General features: G+C 38.2%; 1 protein-coding gene across 5 annotated transcripts in view; it reads right to left on the reverse strand.

The window, feature by feature from the left end:
* Window positions 1-2,615: 2,615 nt before the first annotated feature.
* The window catches only part of RGS22 (regulator of G protein signaling 22), a 146,009-nt gene continuing 125,315 nt past the window's right edge, over window positions 2,616-23,309 (reverse strand). For 3 of the 5 annotated variants that reach the window (XM_088844689.1, XM_055432559.2, XM_055432556.2), the window contains 4 exons: window positions 12,769-12,867; window positions 7,260-7,353; window positions 7,071-7,151; window positions 2,616-5,734 (listed from right to left, as the gene is read on the reverse strand). In XM_088844689.1, coding sequence (XP_088700815.1) covers window positions 5,724-5,734; window positions 7,071-7,151; window positions 7,260-7,353; window positions 12,769-12,867 — 285 coding nt within the window. In that variant the 3' untranslated portion in view covers window positions 2,616-5,723. Of the gene's footprint in view, window positions 5,735-7,070; window positions 7,152-7,259; window positions 7,354-9,138; window positions 9,254-12,768; window positions 12,868-23,309 lie in introns of those variants that run through there. The other 2 variants (XM_055432558.2, XM_055432561.2) reach the window with 2 other exon arrangements.

The following is a 23,309-nucleotide window of genomic DNA, read 5'->3' on the forward strand; positions in this document are numbered from 1 at the left end:
TAGGAGAGAGCTTCACAACAGAGAACCAGCTGGCCAAAAACTGAGAAATCCAAGCCTAACGTGATTTACGTGATTGAATGTGACTTAATAAGTATTAATTTATTCTCTGACACAATGACGCATAGATCTATTTTCATAAATATGGAAAAATGATGTAGTTACAACCAAGATTATTGAATATATTTTATATAAAACAAGCCACTTTGCTGTGCATTTCTAATTACAAAAATACCAATGGAAAACATTGTTTGAATAGCATTATACTGACTTTCTTCAATGAGCAGTGACTTTTTACTTTCCAGAGATTTTACAGTGCAGATATTTCTTTCATTTCAACAAATCCTTAAAGAACATCTATTTTACAGATGTTCTATGTAAGATACTGAAATTCAAATGACAGCTTCAACCAGGAAATTAAATTACAAGCAGTGTAACTAGTGCTGTTATAGAGTAATGAACAAGCTACAGTGTTAGAAGAGTGAGTGATAACTCATGCAGCTGTTTAGAAATCTGCAGTGAGATAAGAATATCAAAGATAGCATCCCAGAGGATCAAATGTCTAATCTGAATCACTGTTTACATCACAAGACAGGAGGGCCTTATATGTATGTCATGCTAAATAAAAAACTTCTATTTTAGAGATACTAATTAAAACTCATATCCAAGGTGGTAAGAATCTGAAATAAGGCAGTCATCCACTGGAGGATGAGAGAAGGAGAAAACGCCCTGAAGGCATGTTAAGAAATCAGCAGAACTGATGAGAAGATTCTTCCTGAGCACTAATATAAGGAAACTGACTCCAGGGGCAAAAGTTGAGACTAACTCATGCTGTGAGATGCTTTCAGGGTAGGCCAAAAATGAACATATAAATATATATAATATAAAAATTTCCATCAGAGAAAACTCCCCTCTCCTGCTTCTGGTAGGGGGAAGGACAGAGTAACAATTTTGGAATATATCCATTCTTCCTAACAATGCCTGCCCTCAACAGAAACTATTCTGCCACAGCCTAACAGACTGTGGTTTTCACCAAAGCCTAACTGACATGGGAGGGGGGAAATACCCAACTCAGGCTCACGAAAGGAAAGAGATCTAATCACGGGACTATACAACACTTCTCCTCCTGCCACATTCTATCACCACATCAATAGCACTCCTGTATAATGTCAGGGGTTACAGATAAAAGAACTGCAAGCCTCAGACCCTATTAAGGGATCTCTAAGAAAACCCAAGAGCACAGGAAGAAAATAAAAAGACAAAGAGGAAATTTCAGTCACTAACACCACAGATACAGCAAACGTTAAATACAGCCTAACTCCTAGTCAGATAAATACAAAATCCCACACACTAAACCTCACATACCTGAACACACTTACCTCAGTTCCTTTTACCTGATGCCTCATATCTTACTTTCAAAAAAATATTACAAAGCATGTTAAAAGGCACAGAAACATATCTGAAGAGACAAAAAGCAAGCATCAAATCATAATCAGCATGACAGAGACTTCAGAATGATCAGACCAAAAACTTAAAATGACTATGATTCATATGCTAAGAGGTTTAATAGAAAGAAGTGTACGACATGCAAGAACATCTGAGTAACATAAGCAGAGAGATGGAAATTCAAACAAAGAATCAAAAGAAAATGCTAGTAACTGAAAGCACTGAAACAAAAATGAAGAATGTCTTGGATGAGTTTATGAACAGACTAAATACAGCTGAGGAAAGAGTCAGTGAGCTTAAAGAGAAGTCAACAGAAAATTCCAAAACTGAAATGCAAAGAGGAAAACAACGATGAAAAAGAAAAGAATATCCAAGAATTATGGGACTCTTACAAAAGGTGTGACATGTACATAATGAAATAGCAGGGAAAAAAGGAACAGAACACTTGACGTAATAATGATGGAATTTTCAAAAATTAATGAAAGACACAATACTACAGATCCATAAAGCTCAGAGATCACAAGCAGGACATATACACAAAAATCTACACCTATCATGTTTGAATTGCAGAAAGTCAAAGATGAAGAGAAAATCTTAAAGGAATCTGAGAGTCAAGAAAAGAATTGCATTTGCCTTCTCTTCAGAAACCATGCAAAAAGAGAGTGAAGCATTTGAAAGGTTGAAAGAGAAAAAGAAAGACTTAGAATTTTGTATCCAGTGAAATTACCCTTCAAAAGAAAAGGAGAAATAAAGATGTTTTAAGGCAAACAAGAGACCTTCCATAAAGGAAATATTAAAAGAAGTTCTTCAGAGAGAAGGAAAATGGTATAGGTCAGAAACTCAGATCTACACAAAGAATGAAAGAGCATTAGGGGAATAAATGAAGGTAAAATAATACCTTTTATTTCCTTATTCTGAGTTGACCTAGGAGAAAACAGTTGTTAAAAGTAATAACATCAACAATGCATTCAGCAATTATAGCTTATGGATAAGTGAAATTAATCGACAGCAATATGATAAGAGACAGGAGCGAGAAATTGGAAAATTCTGTTAAAAGGTATTATACTTGCATTACCCATGAAGCAGCCATGAAGCAGCAGAGTATTATTTGAATGTGAACTTTTATTAGCTGTGAATGTATATTGCAAATTCTAGGGCAACTAACTAGATAACTTTTATTTTTTTTATTATCATCAGAGATATATGTTATTGTTTTGTGTTCCATTATCATAACCTTACATTGATTAAACATTGTAGTATACACTCAAGGGAAATTGTCACAGAAAGCTAACAGTGGAATGTGATAGTCTAGTGACCATGACTCTTGTTGTAAATCTAATGCATAACTGGGTCAGAGACAGTCAGGTTCACTCTAGGCTTCCTCTGCATAATGAACTGTCCCACTGAATAAATGACTTCTGTGAGTCTGAACAGCCACTGACTCAGTGGACATGCAAACACTGTTTGGAAATCAAGCCTGGGAAATAATATCCCATGATGATAATAACTATTTGGAAAGGCAGAATTGAATTCAATCCTCTAACAAGGTTTGATGCTCAAGCCTGGTGCACTGGGATGACCCAGAGGATGACGTGGGGAGGGAGGTGGGAGGCGGATTCAAGATGGGGAACACATGTACACCTGGGGCGGATTCATGTCAATGTTTGGCAAAAGCAATACAATATTGTAAAGTAATTAGACTCCAATTAAAATAAATAAATTTTTTTTAAAAAAAGAATAAACTCTCAGAGACTTGGCCAGTACAATACCTGAAACAGCGGACCTGAGGATGCAGTGATCTAGGTAGAACCCAGAAGATAGGTGTGGTTTACCAGATGCTGTCAACAGGCAGGAGGGTCCTGGGTGTCTGTCTTTGAAAGCTGGCCTGCAGCTTAACGTTTCCCTTTTCCGCATGGGTTCGGTTCTCACCGTTAAATGCAGGCACTCTCTCTCATTGCCTATCTGCTGGTCTCCTCTGTTGTACTTCCTCCAGCAAAGAGGAGGATTGAAGAGCAGCTCAGTCCATATTTACTAACCTCTCCCCTGTCCCCACCAAACAAAAAAATACTGAGATATTTGTAAGCAGCCTCACGTCTGTCCTGATGCCATTCTGTTTCCCTTTAGCTTCCCATGAGGACCTCCTGGTGGAACAGCCCCAGGCTGGGGATGAGGAACCTCTTCTGCCTACTGTAAAGGTAAGCTCAACTGTTCTCTCTCATAAGACTGTTGCTTCACTTCTTTATTTTTTATTCAGCGAAATACAGTTATACTAATCTGACTATGTATATATTGACACTTATGTATGCACTTCCTTGCTAGTGAAATATTGAAGATAAATCTATTATCAACACAGACCTGATTCCAAAGGACACTAAAATATACCATCAATTACTACTGTAGGTACTTTCCTCAGTAGAATTTTTTTCCACCTTGAAACAGAAAATCTTAACCGAAAGAGCCCAGCTTTTTCAACAAGGATCCTCTCTGTTTTCTTTTTTTTTTTTGACGTATTCACAATTTTATTTTTCACACTTCTGTTCAAATAGGTAATGCTCATCCACTGATAAAGGATTAAAAAAAAAAATGGAGAATACTGTTGAGTGTTTAACAGTAATTTTACGTTTGTTGACTGTAGCCTGCCAGGCTCCTCTGTCCATGGGATTTTCCAGTTAAGAATACTGGAGTGGATTGCCATTCCCTTCTCCAGGGACTAGACAACTTTAAAAAGAAGTATAATTGGTACACTAAGAGAGAAAATGGAATCACATAAGATGCTTAGTTAAAATCAAAAGGCAGAAAACAAATGGAATTTTAAAAAGGCAATGAATGGGAAACAGATACAAACTTCTTGACTAATACAGGAGTATGGGAACAGAGGAAACTACAGGGTTCTGATGCTTTAAAAAAAAAAAAAAAAGTGTCCAAACCTACTGCTTTAGAAAACAAGTGGGATCTTTGAAGTCTCTCTCCTGATGCTCTCCCCCTATACAATGCTTAACTCTTTAAAGAATCAGGAATGGTAGTTTCTACTTTGAATATACTTTCTGGGATGGTAGTAAAGTGGAAGTCTAATGCTTCCAATCTGCTAACCTAGGTCACAGTCCTTGGAGTTTCTGAGTCCCAAGGCAAACAGATGATGAAGGTCCATCCTCCCAAATAATTTCTTACAGATTCTCCTTTCCCTCTAGGAAAGAAGATACGTAGACGTCTGGGTTCTCTCTGCTACACGTGTGTGTCAGTCACTCAGTCGTGTCCGACTCTTTGCAACCCCATGGTCTGTAGCCCACCAGGCTCCTCTGTCCATGAATTCTCCAGGCAAGTACACTGGAGTGGGTTGCCATGCCCTTCTCCAGGGGATCTTCCCAACCCAGGGATAGAACCCAGGTCTCCCGCATTGCAGGCAGATTTGTTACTGTCTCTAGTTAATAAGTGGGCTTTTGCCTTTTAAAATTCTTCTCTTGCTACCCTAACAGTTTATCACACAGACAACTAGGATGTCCATTAAAGAGGGGGATTCCTGGGTTCTGTCCAAGAACTACTCAATCAAACTCTCAGAGAGTGAGCCCAGGAATCTGCATTACTAGCAAATGTTACAGTGAGTCTTATGCACACTGAAGTTTGAGAGCCACACAGATTTAATATACAGCTTCTTTAGAGTTGGGAATAGGGATACGGACAAGATGAGGAAGGCTCTTCCCTCTATATTTTGGGTCAATTTATTGCTAGGAATATCCCTAACCACTTGCTGAATGTATCTGCCAACCAAATACAGCTGATCCTTGAACAACACAGAGATTAGGGGCACTGAACCCTCCCTCCATAAAGTTGAAATTCTCTGTATAACTTATAGCAGGTCCCTGTATCCATGGTTCCTGTATATATGGATTCTGTGGATTCAACCAACCACAGATCCTGGAGTACTGTAATGTTTACTATTGAAAAATATCTGCATATAAGTGGAGCTGTATAGTTCAAATCCATGTTGTGCAAGGGTCAACTGTATACTGAATGCTCAAGGAACATTTTTGTTAAAAGACTATTTAAGGAGCAAAACATGGTTCATTCAGGTCTGTGATAAAACATTTTGATACTTCTGAGATAGAATTTGTTTTATTCTAAAAGAGTTAAAGTTATTTTTTATAGTCTTATATGTTATGTGTACAGAAGAGCTGTAATTTTTAAACTATGGAAGTAAAGCCAAACTTTATTTAGAAGACAGGCTTGCTCTAAAGCAGACCATCAAAAAATCACTTGTGCTTCCATGTTAGTTAAAACTTGGTTTAAAGAATTCCTGCAAAGAAAAAAAGAAGAAATGACTGAAACAGAATCAGTGAGAGAAAATTTAAATCCAAAACAACAACAAAAACTTAAGAGTTGTAAGAAGGATCAAAAAAGTTAACAAATGAGTCAGCACACCCTAATGTTGGAGGCACTGCGATGTTGATCTGAGGGGTAAGGGAACGGACAGGAGCACAGTGGTTAAGGATAAATCTGAAAAGAAGAGAGATGAGCAGGCTAAGAGCATAAAGGCCTGATCATCATATCCTCCCAAGAACCAGCAAACTAAGGATTTTGAGAAACAAAAATCTAAGCTACAGAACAGAAGAGAAATGGGACTTCTACTGGGTCCTTTGAGTTTCAGTTCAATGGGTTGCACACATATTATATTACACTAGTAATACTACTTTCTAAGGGCATTGTTAAAAACTCTAACATTAGTATCTGATCAAAACTGTATAATCACATCAGTATCTGTATGAGAGAAGGACCCCAGCTTGATTTTCAGTTATTAATTATCAGTTCCTTCTTGTATTCCCAATCTGGGGAAAATGGAACTTAGAAAAACTCAGCTTGCAAAACCTTGGAAAATTGAGCCCATTCTTCTATAAATGTTCTTTGTGTAAGAGAAAACTAGATAAGGAGTTCAGTTCAGTTCAGTTCAGTCGCTCAGTCGTGTCCGACTCTCTGCGACCCCATGAATCACAGCACGCCAGGTCTCCCTGTCCATCACCAACTCCCGGAGTACACTCAAACTCATGTCCACAGAGTCGGTGATGCCATCCAGCCATCTCATTCTCCGTCGTCCCCTTCTCCTCCCGCCCCCAACCTTTCCCAGCATCAGAGTCTTTTCCAGTAATAAATGATCATTCCCCAGGGGCCTTCCTATGCAGGAGATTATGCCCTTCAAAAGGGAGGCAAGTTACTCCTGCCTATTAATTTGTTAGTGGAGAGTGTAAGTAGGTGTGTGTGTGTGTGTGTACGCATTGTGCAGATGTCCATGTGCATTAGTGTGTGAGTCAGAGGGACGTGGATGGGACTGATCAATTCAGTCTACGAACTTCTGTTGTACCCAGCAGCAGGATATACACTCCGTGAGTGCTGTCAGTCTGGAAATGGTATGCAGTGTTGGGTATATCTCATAGTTCTTCCTCCTCAGCAAAAGAGAAGAAGACAGAGACAAAGAGATGGGACACCTACACTCTGAAGTTCTCCTAACTTGGGGGTCAGAGCAATTGGGAGGGAGTCAGTCCTCATCCCTTTCTGCCCTCTCCAGATGGCCAGGTGAGAGGTAGAGTTCTAACCATAAGGAAGAAAGAACTGAAATCAGACTGTCACTTGACACTCACTCTGGATGTTGTGGGAAGATACAGTCTTTTTCAAAGACATAGTGGAAGCAGTAGACTTGAAATTTGTAAAAGACGGTGTGGCTGCACGAAAATAAGAGAAACAGTGAAGTAATCATTAGCAAAACCGTCTAAAATTAATCTGTGATAGAAGATAACAAAGCAACCCTGAAAACAAAGAGCAAAACTTACCTGCAAACAACTTTCTTTCTACCTCCTCTTGAATTTTAAGAAGAATCCTTTCCTGTTCTAAGGCTTCTATGTACTTTGAGTAGCACCAGGTTGGCTACAAAACAATTTGCAAAATTAATTTTAGAGATATTTACCCCAGGAAATAAACTGAAAGTGAGACAGCTTATATCAGCCCCTTCATTTAAAGGCCTTAATGTCAAAGAACAGAATATAGAAAACATGAACATTTCATAAATTTACAATTATATGAATTTTCATAGAGTTTACTGATTTCACCTGGGTACAACTGTCATTGATCTACATTTATATAGATATATTTATGATGAAGTAAAGGTATTTCTCTTTAGCCTTGATCTAAATTTTAATAATTTCATTTTTCTTCTAATTTTATTAAGATATAATCAACATATAGCACTGTTTAAGCTAAAGGTGTATAATAATAATGATTTGACTTATACACATCATGAAAGGATCACAAGATGTTTAAAAAACACCTTTCATCACATATAGATGGAACATTAAAGAAATAGAAAAAATTATTCCTTATGATGAGAAGTCTCAGATTTACTCTCTTAACAGTTTTCATTTGTAACATATTATTTATATATAATGTATATTAAAAATTACTCATAATAATCATAAATCAAAAGTTACTCATAAAAATCACTCATAACCAGAGAAATGCAAATCAAAGCCACAATGAGGTACCATTTCATGTCAGTCAGAATGACTGTTATCCAAAAGTCTACGAGCAATAAATGCTGGAGAGGGTGTGGAGAAAAGGGAACCCTCTTACACTGTTGGTGGGAATGCAAATTAGTACAGCCACTATGGAGAACAGTCTGGAGATTCCTTAAAAAACTGGAAATAGAATTGCCATACGACCCAGCAATCCCACTGCTGGGCATACACACCAAGGAAACCAGAATTGAAAGAGACACATGTACTCCAATGTTCATCGCAGCACTGTTTATAATAGCCAGGACATGGAAGACGAATCCATCGGCAGACGAATGGATAAGAAAGCTGTGGTACATATACACAGTGGAGTATTACTCAGATATTAAAAAGAATGCATTTGAATCAGTTCTAATGAGGTGGATGAAACTGTAGCCTATTATACAGAGTGAAGTCAGCCAGAAAGAAAAATACAATACAGTATACTAACGCATATATATGGAATTTAGAAAGATAGTAATGATAACCCTATATGCAAGATGACAAAAGAGACAGATGTATAGAACAGTCTTTTGGACTCTGTGGGAGAGGACGAGGGTGGGATGATTTGAGAGAATGGCACTGAAACATGTATATTATCATATGTGAAACAAATCGCCAGTCCAGGTTCGATGCATGATACAGGATGCTCGGGGCTGGTGCACTGGGATGACCCAGAGGGATGATATGGGGAGGGAGGTGGGAAGAGGGTTCAAGATGGGGAACACCCAGGGTGGATTCATGTCATTGAAAAAATAAAAAAGTTTTTACCTTACAGGAATAAACAAACTTATTTTTCATTGGTTAAAAAAAATTAAAAAATAAAAAGCATTACATGAAAAATAAATAAATAAATTACAATGAAAATTAACAAAATAATAAATGAAATATAGATATTTAAATATATATTAAGCTATATTTATATTTTAATATATATTTAAAATATACATTTACCTGTCCCTTCTCCCCAACCTTCCCCCAGCCACCATAAGCTAATTCTTGAAGTCTATAAGTCTGTTTCTGTTTTGCATGTGAGTTCATTCGTATCATATCTTTTTAGATCCCACAGGTAAGGGGTGTCATACGATATTTCACCTTCTCTGACTTCACTCATTATGACACTCTCCAGTCCATCCATGTTGCTGCAAATGGCATTATTTCCGTCTTTTTAATGGCTGAGTAATACTCCATCGTAAATATATACCACATCTTCTTTATCCATTCCTCTGCTGGTGGACATTTAGATTGCTTCCATGTCTCAGTTATTGTAAACAGTGCTGCAACACACATTCGGATGCATGAATCATTTCAGGCCATGTTTTTCTCCAGATATATGTCCAGCAGTGGGACTGTAGGACCATATGGTAGCTCTAATTTTAGCTTTTTAAGGAACCTTCATACTTTTCTCCACAGTGGCTGTACCAATTTACATTCCCACTAACAGTGCAGGAAGGTTTGCTTCTCTCCACACCCTCTCCAGCATTTATTGTTTGTGGACTTTTTGAAAATAGCTGCTCTGGAAGGTATGAGGTGATATCTTATTGTACTTTTGATTTGCATTTCATTATAATTAGCAATGTTGAACATCTTTGCTGGGAGGGATTGGGGGCAGGAGGAGAAGGGGACGACAGAGAATGAGATGGCTGGATGGTATCACTGACTCGATGGATGTGAGTTTGAGTGAACTCTGGGATTTGGTGATGGACAGGGAGGCCTGGCGTGGTGTGATTCATGGGGTCGCAAAGGGTCGGACACGACTGAGCAACTGAACTGAACTGAACTGAACTGCATGGCCATCTGTTTTGTTGCTGTTTGTTTTGATGCTGTTAAGCATCATGTATTGCTGTTGTTCAGTCACTAAGTCATGTCTGACTCCTTCAACCCCATGAACTGCAGCATATCAGGCTTCCCTGTCCTTCACTATCTCCTGGAGTTTGCTCAAACTTAGGTCCATTGAGCCAGTGATGCCATCCAACCATCTCATCCTCCGTTGCCCCCTTATCCTCCCACCCTCAATCTTGCCCAGCATCAGGGTCTTTTCCATGAATCAGCTCTTCACATCAGGAGGCCAGAATACTGGAGCTTCAGCTTCAGCATCAGTCCTTCCAATGAAAATTCAGAGTTGATTTCCTTTAGGATTGACTGGTTTGATCTCCTTGCAGTCCAAAGGACTCTCAAGAGTCTTCTCCAGCACCACAATTTAAAAGCATCAGTTCTTCATCACTCAGGCTTTTTTGTACAGTTCTTCTGTGTATTGTTGCCACCTCTTCTTAATCGCTTGTGCTTCTGTTTGGTTCTTGCCATTGCTGTCCTTTATCATGCCCATCCTCATATGAAATGTCCCCTTGATATCTCCAATTTTCTTGAAGAGTTATCTAGTCTTTCCCATTCTGTTATTTTTCCTCTATTTCTTTGCATTGTTCACTTAAGAAGGCTTTCTTATCTCTCCTTGCTATTCTCTGGAATTCTGCATTCAGTTGGGTATATCTTTCTCCTTTGCCTTTTGCTTCTCTTCTTTTCTTGGTTATTTGTAAGGCCTCCTCAGACAACCCTTTGCCTTCTTGCATTTCTTTTCTTCGGGATGGTTTTGGTCACCACCTCCTGTACAACGTGACAAACTTCTGTCCATAATTCTTCAGGCATTCTGTCTACCAGATCTAATCTCCTGAATCTATTTGTCACCTCCACTGTATTATCACAAGGGATTTAATATAGGTCACACCTGAATGGTCTAGTGGTTTTCCTACTTTCTACAACTTAAGCTGGAATTTTGCAATAAGCAGCTCATGATCTAAGCCACAGTCAGCTCCAGATCTTGTTTTTGCTGACGGTATAGAGCTTCTCCATCTTCGTCTGCAAAGAATATAATTAATCTGATTTCTGTGTTGACCATCTGGTGATGCCCATGTGTAGAGTCTTCTCTTATGTTGTTGAAAAAGTGTTTGCTATGACCAAGGCGCTCTCTCGACAAAACTGTTAGCCTTTCCCTTGCTTCATCTTGTACTCCAAGGCCAAACTTACCTGTTACTTCAGGTACCTCTTGACTTCCTATTTTTGCATTCCAATTCCCTATGATGAAAAGGACATCTTTGGTGTGAGTTCTAGAAGGTCTTGTAGGTCTTCCTAGAACTGTTCAACTTCAGCTTCTTCAGCATTCAGTGGTTGGGGCATAGACTTGGATTACTGTGATACTGAGTGGTTCACGAGCTGTTTGTAAAATTTGGAGACTAATCCCTTCAGTCACATCACTTGCACATATTTTCTCCCAATCTGTGGGTTGTCTTTTCATTTTGTTTATTGTTCCCTTAACTCTGCAAAAGCTTTGGAGTTTAAGTAGGTCCCATTTGTTTATTTTTGTCTTTATTTCCCTTATTCTGGGAGATAGACCAAAAAAGATATTGCTATGATTTATGTCAGAGTTCTCTGATTATGTTTTCCTCTAGGAATCTTAACAGTGTCTGGTCTCACATTTAGGTCTTTAATCCATTTTGAGCTTATTTTTGTGTGTGGAGTTAAAGAATGATCTAATATCTTTTTTTTTACATGTAGCTATCCAGTTTTCCCAGCAACATTTGTGGAAGAGACTTCCACTCCCCTTATTTTTACATTGTGTTTCTGAAACTTAATGCTAGTCATTTGCTAATAAATGTTCTTCTAAATGGCATTATCACACACTTTTAACTATATATTTTTCAATATATGGCTTCACAAAATTGGACATTTATCTTAATAATAGCTTCATAATCTATCAGTAATCTTAGCTGGGAGGCTGAACACATTTGACATTTCGTGTACCACCAGAAAGATTGTTTCTTAAGCTAGTATTAGCCTATGATACAAACACTTAATATCAGTCTTTAAAAACGTACATAAGTTAAACTTATAAAATTTCTGGGACACTATACTAATGTATGTTATAATGAATGTGAGAGTTGGACTGTGAAGAAAGCTGATCGCCGAAGAATTGATGCTTTTGAACTGCGGTGCTGGAGAAGACTCTTGAGAGTCCCTTGGACTGCAAGGGGATCCAACCAGTCCATTCTAAAGGAGATCAATCCTGGGTGTTCACTGGAAGGACTGATGCTAAAGCTGAAACTCCAATACTTTGGCCACCTCATGTGACGAGTTGACTCACTGGAAAAGACTCTGATGCTGGGAGAGGTTTGGAGGAGACGGGACAACAGAGAATGAGATGGCAGGATGGCGTCACTGACTCGATGGACATGAGTTTGAGTGAACTCCAGGAGTTGGTGATGGACAGGGAGGCCTGGCGTGCTGTGATTCATGGGGTCACAAAGAGTCAGACACGACTGAGCGACTGAACTGAACTGATGTATTATCAAAAAGATATATTAGCTATTGATCATATATGTACATATATTAGTTTTTGATCAATTTTATGACCACTTCAAATAATTTTAAAAATTGATACTAGCATTTGACATTCTTCATTCTTCTCTTGACCTAAGAATATATCAACCTACATGTGTTCTTATATATATATCTCATATATATCTCTTTTCCAGTAAGATAATTATCTCAACTTCTGTGACTAAAGTCTTCTTCATATGTATCCAGAAATTATTTTCTCTGATAATGTTGTTCAGGATCAGCCAAAATTGTAATGTTCTCTGAAGACTCAAGGAAACTCTATTCCAGTCTCTCCTCACGGAATTTTAGCCTCATTTTCAAACAAACATATATCTATTACTTTAAAAATGACTCAGCTATTGCATTACACTATCCAATGCTCTAGAGAAGAAGTGATATCTTTGATATCTTTCCTGCTTACCTGTCGGCCGTATGCTTGCATGCCTAAACCTGGGTCACTAGTTAAAGTAGCTGTTTTGATAGCAGATCCTGAAGTACTTGAATATTGTTTGATTCCATCCTGTAATTATATTAAATTAAATTATTCTAAAAAGGGACACTTACTACTATAATAAGATAATAATATCTTTATGACATGTAGTATGCTTCACATACTATATTTAATTCTACTCTGTTATATAAGTTCTCTTACTATTTCCATCTCATAGGAAAAAAATGAGGTTTTGGGAAGTGAAGTGGTTTCCCTGAGATATTAGAACTGATCATTGGTAAGGCCAGTATTCAAAACTAGGTAAGCTCACTCTAGAAACTGCACTACTATCTACTATACTATACTGTCTTGGATCAATAATACCTTACAATTGTATAGTTGAATACCCTACAAGTTCTTTTATTCATATCATTTCAATTCATCCATCTCACATCATATGAGGTTAAAATTATCACTATCAGTTGACAGATAAAACTGAGGTTAAGAGGGTTAAGAGTCATGCCTATGGTTACCTAGGTAAACCCAATGCTTTTCATAGTAAGTGATTTTTTTCAGAAGATATATTTTCATGTTACAAAAAAATCATGAGTTTCCCATATTCACTATTTCCAACATTTTCTCATATGTCTTCACTAATAATAGCATCTTGGAACAAACTTATACTCTATTGGTCTTCTTTACCTTATACTTTCTGTGTTAAAATAAATGCATGTGAGAAATCTGTTGTTACTAGTTCAGTTCAGTTCAGCCACTCAGTCGTGTCTGACTCTTTGCAGCCCCATGAACCACAGCAGGCCAGGCCTCCCTGTCCATCACCAACTCGCAGAGTCCACACAAACACATGTCCACTGAGTCGGTAATGCCATCCAACCATCTCATCCTCTGTCGTCCCCTTTTCCTCCTGCCCTCAATCTTTCCCAGCATCAAGGTCTTTTCAAATGAGTCAGCTCTTCGCATCAGGTGGCCAAAGTATTGGTCATCAGTCCTTCCAGTGAACACCCAGGACTGATTTCCTTTAGGATGGCCTGGTTGGATCTCCTTACAGTCCAAGGGACTCTCAAGAGTCTTCTCCACACCACAGTTCAAAAGCATCAATTCTTCGGCGCTCAGTTTTCTTTCGAGTCCAACTCTCACATCCATACATGACCACTGGAAAAACCATAGCCTTGACTAAACGGACGTTTGTTGCCAAAGTAATGTCTCTGCTTTTTAATATGCTGTCTAGGTTGGTCATAACTTTCCTTCCAAGGAGTAAGCATCTTTTAATTTCATGGCTGCAATCACTAGTTAAGTGATGGCAATACATTTACTGTATATAGTACAAATATTTAAATTAAAATTCCTATGTTTTCTTTGGGCTTCCCTGGTGGCTCAGAGGTTAACGCGTCTGCCTCCAACGCAAGAGACCCGGGTTTGATCCCTGGGTCGGGAAGATCCCCTGGAGAAGGAAATGGTAACCCACTCCAGTATTCTTGCCTGGAGAATCCCATGGACGGAGACGCCTGGTAGGCTACAGTCCACGGGGTCGCAAAGAGTCGGACACAACTGAGCGACTGAACGGAACGGAACGGATGTTTTCTTTAGGATTATTTACCCTACAAAATGATTGTCAATATTTGTACCTAACCATGTTAGCATTTACTAGTTGACAGATATAGACGGATCAGAATATCACTTACGGACACTTGCATTTCCATAACCAAAATGTAATTTGGATGATACATACATACATTCTGGATTTTCTGGAGAGATAGTAATTTAAGATTTTCTCTACTCTATTCACATTATATGTTCCAACCTTTGTTTCAGACAATATATTTACCAAAGCAAACTTTGGTAAAGAAAATACTTTGGATGACACTTAGAGAACTGTGAAATTCTTCCTAAGAATTTGAGATGCAGTAATGGTAACCCACTCCAGTATTCTTGCCTGGAGAATCCCATGGACGGAGAAGCCTGGTAGGCTACAGTCCACGGGGTCGCAAAGAGTCGAACATGACTGAGCGACGGAACGGAATGGAACGGAACGGAAGAGAGCTTCTTTATATCCTCCTTACTTCTATAACCTTTATTCAATAAGTGTACATTGAGAGAACTTCCCAAGTGGTACGGTGGTAAAGAATCTGCCTGCCAGCCAATGCAGGAGACACAGGAGATGTGGGTTCAATCCCTGGGTAGGGGAAGATTCCCTGGAGGAGGAAATGGCAACCCACTCCAGAATTCTTGCCTGGAAAATTCCATGGACAGAGGAGACTGGTGGGCTACAGTCCTTAGGGTCGCAACAAGTCAGACACAGCTGAATGAGCATACATGCATACATTTAGACCTATTTGTTGAATAGTTGGTAAAGAATCCACCTGTAATGCAGGAGACCCTGGTTTGATTCCTGTGTTGGGAAGATGTACTGGAGAAGGGATAGGTTACCCACTCCAGTATTCTTGGGCTTCCCTTGTAGCTCAGCTGGTAAAGAATCCACCTGCAATGTGGGAGACCTGAATAGAGCTTACTATTTAAGACTAACTCAAATTAACCTCTTCTTTGAGATCCTTTACTTTCCTCCCACAAATAATTACTTACTAAATTTCTGGGGTTTCAGTTTTTTGTTTATATTCTTTTCAGTTAAGTATATGTGTGTGTCTTTCTATCCTTACACTATATATAAATTGTATATTCATATTTCTAGCATATATAAAAGGGATAAATAGATCATCAGTAAAATTCTATGTAGTAGATGATCAATAAAAGTCTGGTGAAAGAAGGAAGAAAGGGATTAGGATAGGGAGCTCTTTTTGAGAGACTATTTAGGCCACATTAGTAAAAACTGCAGCAGGCTCACACAGGACTCATCTGATTGGTGAAGTTATTCACAAGCCACAGACGTAATCAGAAAAAAGCTCCAAACGTACTTAAGTTAGATAACATTCTAGTTTTTCCTCCCTAAATGAACCCTTCAAATATATTTTCTTCCTGAGCCTACCAAATTAGTATCACATTCATGTGGCTCAGTCAGACATGTACTTGCCTCAAGGGTCTGAAGTAGGTAAATATGAGGATTTTTATTTAGTGAACTCTGTTTCTTGTCAGATTATATAGATTGGGCCAGATGCATAGTTGGTTTGAGGGAGAAATCAGCTTTTGTATTATATGATCTATCACTTATTACCCAAACCACTGGAAGGGAAATAATTGCAGAAATTTTTATTTTTTATCCTTTTTTTTATTGGAGGCTAATTACTTTACAATATTATATTGGTTTTACCATACATTGACATGAATCCGCCCCGGGTGTACATGTGTTCCACTTCTTGAACCCCACTCCCACCTCCCTCTTCCCCTTATCCTCCCTCCGGGTCATCTCCGTGCACCAGCCCTGAGCATCCTGTATCATGCAGAAATTTTTAAAATAAATAATCCAAAACTAATTATATTTAAGTGTAATAACATTTCATTTCTATATATGAGCTGTGTGCTCAGTCATTCAGTCATGTCTGACTCTTTGTGACCCCATGGACTGTAGCCCACCAGGCTCCTCTGTCCATGGGATTTTCCAGGCAAGAATACTGGAGTGGGTTGCCATTTCCTCTTCCAGGAGATCTTCCCAACACAGGGATCGAACCCATATCTCGTGAGTCTCCTGCATTGGCAGGTGGATTCTTAACCACCAGCGCCACCTGGGAAGATACAAGTCACTCATAAGCTGTATATGAGTAAATATTTGCCCTACGATTAAAGAACTTTTAATACATCAACAAAAATATGTGAAGTCATATTGTGAAGAACTGATTCACTGGAAGAAAGATTTTACAGACACCTCTTCCTATTTTCTTGCTCTTAGGCCTTCCCCAATTCCCACTCTATTCTGGAAATACCCTCAACCTCCAGATGATAGAAAACATCAACCAAAGAGAAGCTTTTGAAAATCTGGTAATTTTTTGCAGTATCATTCATATAAAAATGTTATCATATATTAAATACTCATTAAAATATTTATAACAATAAGATATGAATAATAACAATACCACCAAAGCTTAAGAGATGCAATGTTACCAGTACCTCTGCTCCCTTTTGTGTCACCTTCCCAATCACATCATCTATCTCCACCCAACCTACAAAGGTAATCACTGTACTGAATTTTGTGTTTATCATTCCTTTTTAAAATATTTTATCACATTTGTATTGATTCATTTTATATGAATTTTAACTTTATATAAGCAGAGTTGACTGGTTATACTTTTGCAACTTTTCCAGTCAACAGTATATTCCTATTATTGTAGTATAGTTTGTTTGTTTTCCATCACAGCGCAGTGTTCTACTACATGAATTTATTTTTACCAATCTCCTGTTAATAGATATTTGGATAGATTCTGATTTTTTGCTTTTGAAAACATGGGTGCTATAAACCATGTGCATGTCACCTGATATTTGTGTCCATGTCACCTGATATTTGTGTCCATAAATTACTCTAGGATATATGTATATACGAATAGATTTGATAAATTGAAGGCTAAGTGCATCTTTTAATTTACCAGATAAAGTAAAATTGCTTTCTAAAGTTCACTACACTCCCATCCATAGTGTATTAAAATTCTGACTACTCCCTATTATTGGTGGTTGAGAAAAATATAAGACATTTCAAAATGAGCAGAAAATAACAGGTGATATCCCATAAAACCATTGCAAGAATAAAACAAAATGAGAAGTCCAATATTTTAGTTGATAACAGTACTCTCCAAGAAATCCAATCATGAATCATAAAACTCTAACATAGGAGCCCAAAATGGATAAAATATTCCTATGCAAACATTTGTATATATGACATAAAATTCCAAATCATAAATGCAGAAACTCAGAGCAGATAAAGATCAAAACATTTTAAAAGGAAAATGTAAAATGACTGTTTACTGAACTTAAAAAAGATTGAAAAAACCAAAAATCTCTCAGAAATGAAGTATCCAAGGTATCATGAATATGGATCACAAAGAAAGTATATATATATCCATATATATACACAAATATATGTAGCATTAATATAAATCCCCCTCTTCCAAACTTGGAAAAGATATAAATATACAGACTCAAGAACTTGAGCAATCCTCAAACAGAAACAACCCAAAGAAATCTGCATAAGACATATCATATTCAAAATTCTGAAAACTAAACACAAAGAAAAGAATCTTGAAAACAGTGAGAAACAATACCTTACATAAAGAAAAAGGAAAGAAAACAAATCTTGGAACATCAAAAAAGAAGAAAAATAGAGCAAAAGTAGGGGTAAATACAATAGGCTTTTCACTTTGAGTTTCCTGATTTATGTTCAACAGTTGAAGCAAAAATTATAAAATTGTCTGATGGGATTCTCAATATATGTTGAGAAGTATTTAAGATAATTGTAAACAGGTGAGGGGAAAGAGACTTAAAGGGAGGTAGTTTTGAGACCCAAACTGGTAAAATGTCAACACCAATAAATTGAGAAGTTATGCTTGTATAAGGTGATATCTAAAGTAACTGCTGAAACATCTAAACAGAGATACACCAAAATGAAATTCTAGGAGATGTTCAAGTAATACACAGGAATGCTGCTGCTGCTAAGTCACTTCAGTCGTGTCCGACTCTGTGCGACCCCATAGATGGTAGCCCACCAGGCTCCACCGTCTCTGGGATTCTCCAGGCAGGAACACTGGAGTGGGCTGCCATTTCCTTCTTCAATACACAGGAATATAAGACAAGGAAATAGAAATAAGAAGAGAGGGAATAAGGAAAACAGAAAGTACAATGACATATTTAAAAACTGCTGCTAAGTCACTTCAGTCGTGTCCGACTCTGTGTGACCCCATAGACGGAAGCCCACCAGGCTCCCCCGTCCCTGGGATTCTCCAGGCAAGAACACTGGAGTGGGTTGCCATTTCCTTCTCCAACGTGTGAAAGTGAAAAGTGAAAGTGAAGTCGCTCAGTCATGTCGGACCCTTAGCGACCCCAGGGACTGCAGCCCACCAGGCTCCTCCATCCATGGGATTTTCTAGGCAAGAGTACTGGAGTGGCTTGCCATTGCCTTCTCCGATTTAAAAACTAACATATCAATAATTAGAGATGCACAGACTAAATATACCAATTAAAACAAAGAGATTGGTAGAGTAGATTAAAAACAAAAACCAAACACTACCATGACCCAACTATATGCTGTCTATAGGAAACTTAATTCAAATATAATGATATAGGTAGTAATGTAAACAGATGGAAAAAGATACCACGTGAAAATCAAGATACCAAGATGATACTATAGCTTTGGAGAAGTTTGGTAATTCCTCAAAAGCAGCCAATAATTCAACTTCTAGGTCCCAAGAAAAATTAAAACATGTCTCTCTATATATAAGGCTGTATATTATTAATAAAAGCCAAAAAGTGGAAACAACCCAATACATCAACTGATGAATGGATAAGCAAAATGCATTACAACCATACAGTGTAATATCAGTTAGCCATAAGAATAAAGTACCGACACAAGTAACAAAGTAGATGAACCTTGAGAATACCATGTTAAGTGAAAGGAGCTAGTCATAAGAACCAAATACGGTATCATTTCACTTATATGAAACGTCCAGATACAGAAAGTAGATTAGTGGTTTCCTGGGGCTAGGGAGGAAGGAAGAAAGGGGAGTGATTGGGTATACAGTTTCTTTTTGGGGTGATGAAAATATTCTACAGTTAAGTAGTAGTGATAGTCACACAGCTCTGCAAATATACTAAAACCATAAAATTGTGCACTATACCAGTGTAAATTTTCTGGTATGAGAAAGCATTCAAATAAGAATATGAAGAAGGAGGAGGAGACAGCGGTGGGAGTGACTACATAACATTTTATTGTAATAGCCCAAAACAGGAACTAACTCAAATGTCCTTTAATGAGTGAATGGCTAAACTGTGGTACAATGTACTATAGAACACTACTCAACAATGAAGAGGATGAACTACAGATACACATGAAAACATGGATTGATCTCCAGGGTATTTATGTTGAGTGAAAAATGCCAGTTTCAGAAAGTCACGTAGTGTATGATTTCATTTATAAAACATTCTCAAAAATGACAAAATTATATAAATGGGGAAAAGATTCATGGCTAACAGATATTAGGATAATTGGTTGGAGATGACTTACAGTCACAAGGAACATCTTTGTGGTGCATCTTGAATAGAGTGTTGGTTATTTGAATCTACACATGTGACAAAATGGCACAGAACTATACACACACCATGTATCAATATCAACTTCCTGATTTTACTATTGTAACAGCAAGGTATACGGAGAAGGCAATGACAAGCCACTCCAGTACTCTTGCCTAGAAAATCCCATGGACGGAGGAGCCTGGTAGGCTGCAGTCCATGGGGTCGCGAAGAGTCGGACACGACTGAGCGACTTCACTTTCACTTTTCACTTTCACACATTGGAGAAGGAAATGGCAACCCACTCCAGTGTTCTTGCCTGGAGAATCCCAGGGACGGGGGAGCCTGGTGGGCTTCGTTTATGGGGTCACACAGAGTCGGACACGACTGAAGTGACTTAGTAGCAGCAGCAGCAAGGTATAGCCACTGGGGGAAACTGGGTGAAAGGTACATGAGACCGCTACTATTTTTGCTATTTCCTATGAATGTTCATTATCTCAAAATAAAAAATTTTTTCTAAAAAATCATAATTTTAAATTAAAAAAAATAGCAATAACATTATCTTGAATATGAAATACTTTGGAATAAATTTCACAAAATATATTCAAGATGTCACCGTTCCATTCCATTCAGTCACTCAGTTGTGTCCGACTCTTTGTGACCCGTGGACTGTAGCCTACCAGGCTTCTCTGTCCATGGGATTCTCCAGGCAAGAATACTGGAGTGGGTTACCATTTCATTCTTCAGGGGATCTTCCTGACCCAGGGATCGAACCCGGGTCTTCCGCATTGGAGGCAGACGCTTTTTAACCTCTGGAGCCACCAGGGAAGCCCTCAAGATGTCACAGAAAATGCAAAATCATTGATGAGAGAAATTAAAGAACAGAAATTAACTGTGTTCATTGATTAGAAAACACAATGTTGTTATGACATAAATTCTTGAATTGAACTATAGGCTTACTACAATCCTGATACAATATCTCAGTAGTTAACATGTGAAAAATTGTTCCATCTTATTAATAATTGCATGCATGCTCATCTGCTCGGTCATATCCAACTCTTTATGACCCCATGGACTGTAGCCCACCAGGTTCCTTTATCCATGGGATTATCCCACCAAGAATACTGGAGAGGGTTGCCATTTTTTCCTTCAGGGGATCTTCCTGACCCAGGGATCCAACCCGAGTCTCCTGTGGCTCCTGTATTGGCAGGCAGATTCTTTACCACTGAGCCACCTGGGAAGTCCTTACTAATAATTAGGTGAATAGAAATAAATGCATTAGTATGATGACATACCACTTGTCATCAACAGATGGACGAAAATTTGGAAGTCTGAACATACCAGATGAGGAGAAATAGAACACAGACTAACACACACTCATACTCTATTACTTAACCATTCCAAAAACATTTTAATCACATGAATATGGAGGCATTTACAGGAATGTTGTTTGCAGTGCTATTTATAAAGGTATAAATTGAAAAAATACAATAAAGAAATAGTTTAATAAAATAGTATATTTATGCATATGATGGGAATGCAGCAATTAAGCTGAATAAATGAGATCTATCTAAGTAGAGCAGTGTGGGTAGAATTAAAAACAACACTAAATTTAAAATGCAAGATGTAGAACCCACAATATGTGCTATAGAATGAACCATGTCTCTCCCAAATTCGTATGTTGATGTCCTAACTTTCACTGTGACTGTATCATGAGATAGGGTCTTCAAGAGGTTGCTGTTGTTCATTTCCAAAATCAAGTCTGACTCTTTGTGACCCCACGGACTGCAGCATGCCAGGCTCCTCTGTCCTTCACTATCTCCTGGAGTGCATTCAAATTCATGTCTATTGAATCGGTAATGCTACCTAACCATCTTGTCCTCTGCAGCCCCCTTTTCCTTTTACCTTCGGTCTTTCCTAGCATCAGCAGGGTCTTTTCCATTGAATCAGCTCTTTGCATCAGGTGGCCAAAGTACTGGAGCTTCAGCCTCAGCATCAATCCTTCCAATAAATATTCAAGGTTGATTTCCTTTAGGATCAACCGATTTGATCTTCTTGCAGTCCAAGAGACTCTCAAGAGTCTTCTCTAGCATCATAATTTGAAAGAATCAATTCTTTGGCACTCAGCCTTTTTTATGGACCAACACTCACACATGTACATGACTACTGGAAAAAACAGTTTTGACTATATGGACATTTGTTAGCAAGTAATGTCTGCTTTTTAATATGCTGTTTAGGTTTGTTGTAGCTTTTCTTCCAAGGAGCAAGCATCTTTTAATTTCATGACTGCAGTCACTGTCCCTAGTTACTTTGGAACCCAAGAAAATAAAAAATCTGTCACTGCTTCTACTTTTTCCCCTTCTATTTGCCATGAATTGATGGGACCAGATGCCATGATCTTAGTTTTTTGAATGTTGAGTTTCAAGCCAGTTTTTTCACTCTCCTCTTTCATTCTCATCAAGAGGCTCTCTAGTTCCTCTTCACTTTCTGCCATTAAAGTGGTATCATTTGGGTATCTGAGGCTGTTGATATTTTTCCTGGCAATCTTGATTCCAGCTTATGATCCATTCAGCCTGGCATTTTGCAGGATGTATTCTGCATATTTGGAGAAGGAAATGGCAACCCACTCCAGTATTCTTGCCTGGAAAATCCTGTGGATGAAGGAGCCTGGCAGGCAATAGTCCATAGGGTAGTTGAGTCAAACACAACTGAGCAACAACACTTTTCATTATGCATATAAATTAAATAAACAGGGTGACAATATACAGCCTTGTCATACTCCTTTCCCAATTTGGAACCAGTCTGTTGTTCTGGTTTTAACTGTTGTTTGTCTGGTTTTAATTGTTGCTGAATACAGGTTTCTCAGGAGACAGGTAAGGTAATCTGGTATTCCCATCTCTTTTTAAGAATTTTCCACAGTTTGTTATGGTCCACATAGGCTTCCTCATAGTCAGTGAGGCAAAGTAGATATTTTTCTGGAATTCCCTTGCTTCTCTATGATCCACTGGATGTTGGCAATTTGATCTCTGGTTCCCCTGCCTTTCTAAACCCAGCTTATACCTCTGGAAGTTCTAGGTTCAAATACTATTGAAGCCTAGCTTGAAGGATTTTGAGCATAACCTTACTAGCATGCAAAATAAATGCAAATGTATGGTAGTTTGAACATTCTTTGGCACTGTCTTTCTTTGGGATTGGAATGAAAATTGACCTTTTCCAGTCCTGTGGCCACTGCTGAGTTTTCCAAATTTGCTGACATATTGAGTGCAACACTTTAACAGCATAATCTTTTAGGATTTTAAATAGCTCAGCTGGAATCCCATCACTTCTACTAGCTTTGTTCGTCGTAATGCTTC

The sequence above is a fragment of the Moschus berezovskii genome, chromosome 16, assembly GCF_049115385.1.
Source record: "Moschus berezovskii isolate FMDL1 chromosome 16, NW_MosBer_1.0, whole genome shotgun sequence".
NCBI lineage: Eukaryota > Metazoa > Chordata > Mammalia > Artiodactyla > Moschidae > Moschus > Moschus berezovskii.